Raw genomic sequence first — 3,109 nt, forward strand, 5'->3', positions numbered from 1 at the left:
GGGGACAGCAGGACCCCCCCCCCCGCTGTGTCCCCTATGGGTGTCACCACTGAGACAGGAGTCCCCAGGGGGGCTCAGGCACCGGGATAACTGGGCTGTGCGGGGACGTAGGGTGGTGGTGCTGCGGAGAGAGAAGGGGGGAGTCGGTGTGGGCCCCCCCAAAAGGCTGTGGTGCTTTTAAGGGGGACCCAGTGCTCACCTGTAGGGTTGTAGACCGGGGGTCCTGAGGGGTACAGCGGGTACTGGGCGGCGGGGCCGGTGGGTGGGTACATGGCCATGGGGGCGAAGCCGGGCTGGGGGGGCATGGGGCCGGCTTTGGGGTCCACAGGGAAGGGAGCAGGTGGGGGTGCAGGATAGCTGGCCAGCGGGATCTCAGGGCCTGTAGGAGAGAGAGGTGGGGGCTGCCCTCTGCTGTGCCAACCCCGAGCCCCCCACCCTGCATCCCAAATCCCCCACCATGCATCCCAAGTCCTCCCTCGCACCCTAAATCCCCCAGCCAGCACCCCAAAGCCCTCCTTCTGTACTCCACCCCCCACCCTTTGCACCCCAAATCTTTCCTTCTGTATCCCAAATCCCCCCTTGCACCCCCAATCCCCACCCTACACCCCCCCAGACCCCCACCCTACACCCACATCTCTCAGCCCCCTCCCCAGCTCCCACCTTGCAGGGGGGTGCGGAGGTGCTGCCGCCGCTGGTACAGATAACAGCAGGAGCACATGAAGCAGCAGACGATGGTGGTGACGATGGCGATGAACAGCACCACGGCCGAGGCGATGCCCGCGATGGTCTTAGGGCTGAGGGACAGCGCTCTGACCCCAGAGCCCAAAAGCAGGCACCCAGCAGTGCTGCTCAGCACCCAGAGCCCAGCACCCAGCGCCCACTCTCAGCACCCAGATACCAGCGCCCAGCAGTGATGCCCAGCACCCAGCACTGATTGATGCCCAGCACCCAGCAGTGACTCCCATCACCCAGCAATAATGTCCAGCACCCAGCAATGACTCCCAGCACCCAGCAATGACTCCCAGCACCCAGCACTGATTGATGCCCAGCACCCAGCAGTGACTCCCATCACCCAGCAATAATGTCCAGCACCCAGCAATGACTCCCAGCACCCAGCAATGACACCCAGCACCCAGCAGTGACTCCCAGCACCCAGCAATGACTCCCATCACCCAGCAATGACTCCCAGCACCCAGCAATGACTCCCAGCACCCAGCACTGATTGATGCCCAGCACCCAGCAGTGACTCCCATCACCCAGCAGTGACTCCCAGCACCCAGCAATGACTCCCAGCACCCAGCAGTGACTCCCAGCACCCAGCAATGACACCCAGCACCCAGCAATGACTCCCATCACCCACCAGTGAATCCCAGCACCCAGCAGTGACTCCCAGCACCCAGCAGTGACTCCCAGCACCCAGCAGTGACTCCCATCACCCACCAGTGACTCCCATCACCCAGCAATGACACCCATCACCCCGTACCCAGCACCCAGCACCGATTGATGCCCATCACCCAGCAGTGACTCCCAGCACCGGCATCGTGCAGCCCCAGCACCTGAAGGCGAGGCAGTGGCGCTGCTGGCGCTCGGTCAGGAGGCGCAGGGGGTCGTAGCAGCAGTACCGCTGGTGACAGGAGCCGCAGCAGAACGACAGAGCCTCGCAGTCGAAGCCGGGATGCCACGAGCCGTTCTTGTCCACGTACCACAGGCAGTCCTCGCCCCCCGCCACTGGGGACCACCCTTGTCACCTCGGTGCCACCAGCAGCAGCCCACGTCCGCAGCTCCGGGTGGGGACCCTGTGTGTCACTGCACCCCGTGCCTCGCTCTGTCCCGTCCCCACATCCCTGCACCGGACTCCACGCTGTCCCCGTGTCACTGTGCCCCCCTTCACGTCCCCACATCCCGCTCCACGCTGTCCCCATGTCTCCGTACCCCTCTCCATCCCATTCTCATATCCCCATACCTCGCTGCATCCCACTCTCCTGTCCCCACACTTCACCCCATGCGGTTCCCCCATTCCTGTACCCTATTCTGTCCCATTCCCACTTACCCCCACTTCATCCTGCCCCGCACCCCCATACCCCGCTCCATCCCTCCCCACATCGCCATACCCGGCTCCATCCCATCCCCACGCCCTCATACCCACCCCTATCCCCACCTCTGCCCCTGTCCCCACACCCCTTTAATCCGTCCCCACGTCCCCGCACCGCGCTCCATCCCACCCCCATATTCCCTCCCATTCACCTCCTCGGCCCATCCCGCTCCCCCACGTCCCTCTCCACGACATCCCCACGTCCCATCCCCGCGTCCCCACATCCCCGTCCCCTCTCCATCCCATCCCCGCGTTCCCCCGCCCGGCCCCATCCTCCCCCGCTCTATTTCTGGCTCTGCCGCCCGCACTCCCGGAATAGCCCCGGCTACGGCGTCCGGGAACCGCGGGGTCACGGCGGCGGACGGCGGCTCCGCACCGCGCACAGCCCCGCACCGCCGCCCCCCGCTGGGCTTTGCAGGGCGGGGAAGCCGAGCTTCTCGCGCGGCCCCTCCGCGGAGCAGCCGAGGGTGCAGCGGAGCCGCGCTCCCGAATCACCGCGTTGTCCCACTGTCACCGCCCCCCCCCCCCCGCTCCCCACCTCCACCTCCCCCTTCCGCGTCGCTCACTCACCCAGCGAAGCGGCCACGGCCATCAGCACGGTGCCGACCAGCGGCCAGCGGCTGCCGGCGGGGCCCATCGGGGGGCTGGGGGGGGCCGTCGCGCACCCCGCGCGGTGCCGATGGCGGTGCCGGTTCGGTGCCGGTTCGTTGCAGGCCCGCAGTGACGCCGCAGCCGGTGGAGCTCGGCCGCCGCCCGGTGCCCCCCCCTCGGCACGGCCTCCCGCCGCACGCAGCGGCCCCAGCCCGCCCCCACCGGGCGGAGCGCCCCGGCACGGCTCCGCTCCCCGCAGCTCTCCCGCAGCCCCGCTCTGCCCTTGCCCTGCGGTCGGCCCCTCCTGCGCCGCATCCCTGCCCACATCCCGCCCCATTCCATCCCCCTCCCCGCACCCCATCCCTATCCCTATCCCTATCCCTATCCCTATCCCTATCCCTATCCCTATCCCTATCCCTATCCCTA

At 67.5% G+C, this 3,109-nt stretch overlaps 1 protein-coding gene across 1 annotated transcript; it reads right to left on the bottom strand.

Annotated features, from left to right (window-relative positions):
* Window positions 1-10: 10 nt before the first annotated feature.
* On the bottom strand, window positions 11-2,729 carry SHISA4 (shisa family member 4). The gene is made up of 5 exons (XM_042832581.1): window positions 2,663-2,729; window positions 1,557-1,728; window positions 661-794; window positions 200-379; window positions 11-121 (listed from the first exon to the last, which is right to left on the bottom strand). The coding sequence occupies exons 1-5, from the start codon at window positions 2,727-2,729 to the stop codon at window positions 75-77; spliced, it is 600 nt and encodes a 199-aa protein (XP_042688515.1). The 3' UTR covers window positions 11-74.
* Window positions 2,730-3,109: the final 380 nt, after the last annotated feature.

Source organism: Centrocercus urophasianus, unplaced genomic scaffold (genome assembly GCF_019232065.1).
Source record: "Centrocercus urophasianus isolate 14NV4802_14NV808 unplaced genomic scaffold, USGS_Curo_1.0 seq_389, whole genome shotgun sequence".
Lineage (NCBI taxonomy): Eukaryota > Metazoa > Chordata > Aves > Galliformes > Phasianidae > Centrocercus > Centrocercus urophasianus.

What these genes read in the sequence shown, in the direction of transcription:
- SHISA4 (XM_042832581.1), bottom strand. Translation starts at nt 2,729, where the DNA reads ATGGGCCCCGCCGGCAGCCGCTGGCCGCTGGTCGGCACCGTGCTGATG. An exon ending in GGCCGTGGCCGCTTCGCTGG is followed by an intron (nt 1,729 to 2,662) that starts GTGAGTGAGCGA and finishes GGTGGTCCCCAG; the next exon opens with TGGCGGGGGGCGAGGACTGC. An exon ending in CGCCACTGCCTCGCCTTCAG is followed by an intron (nt 795 to 1,556) that starts GTGCTGGGGCTG and finishes GCTGTCCCTCAG; the next exon opens with CCCTAAGACCATCGCGGGCA.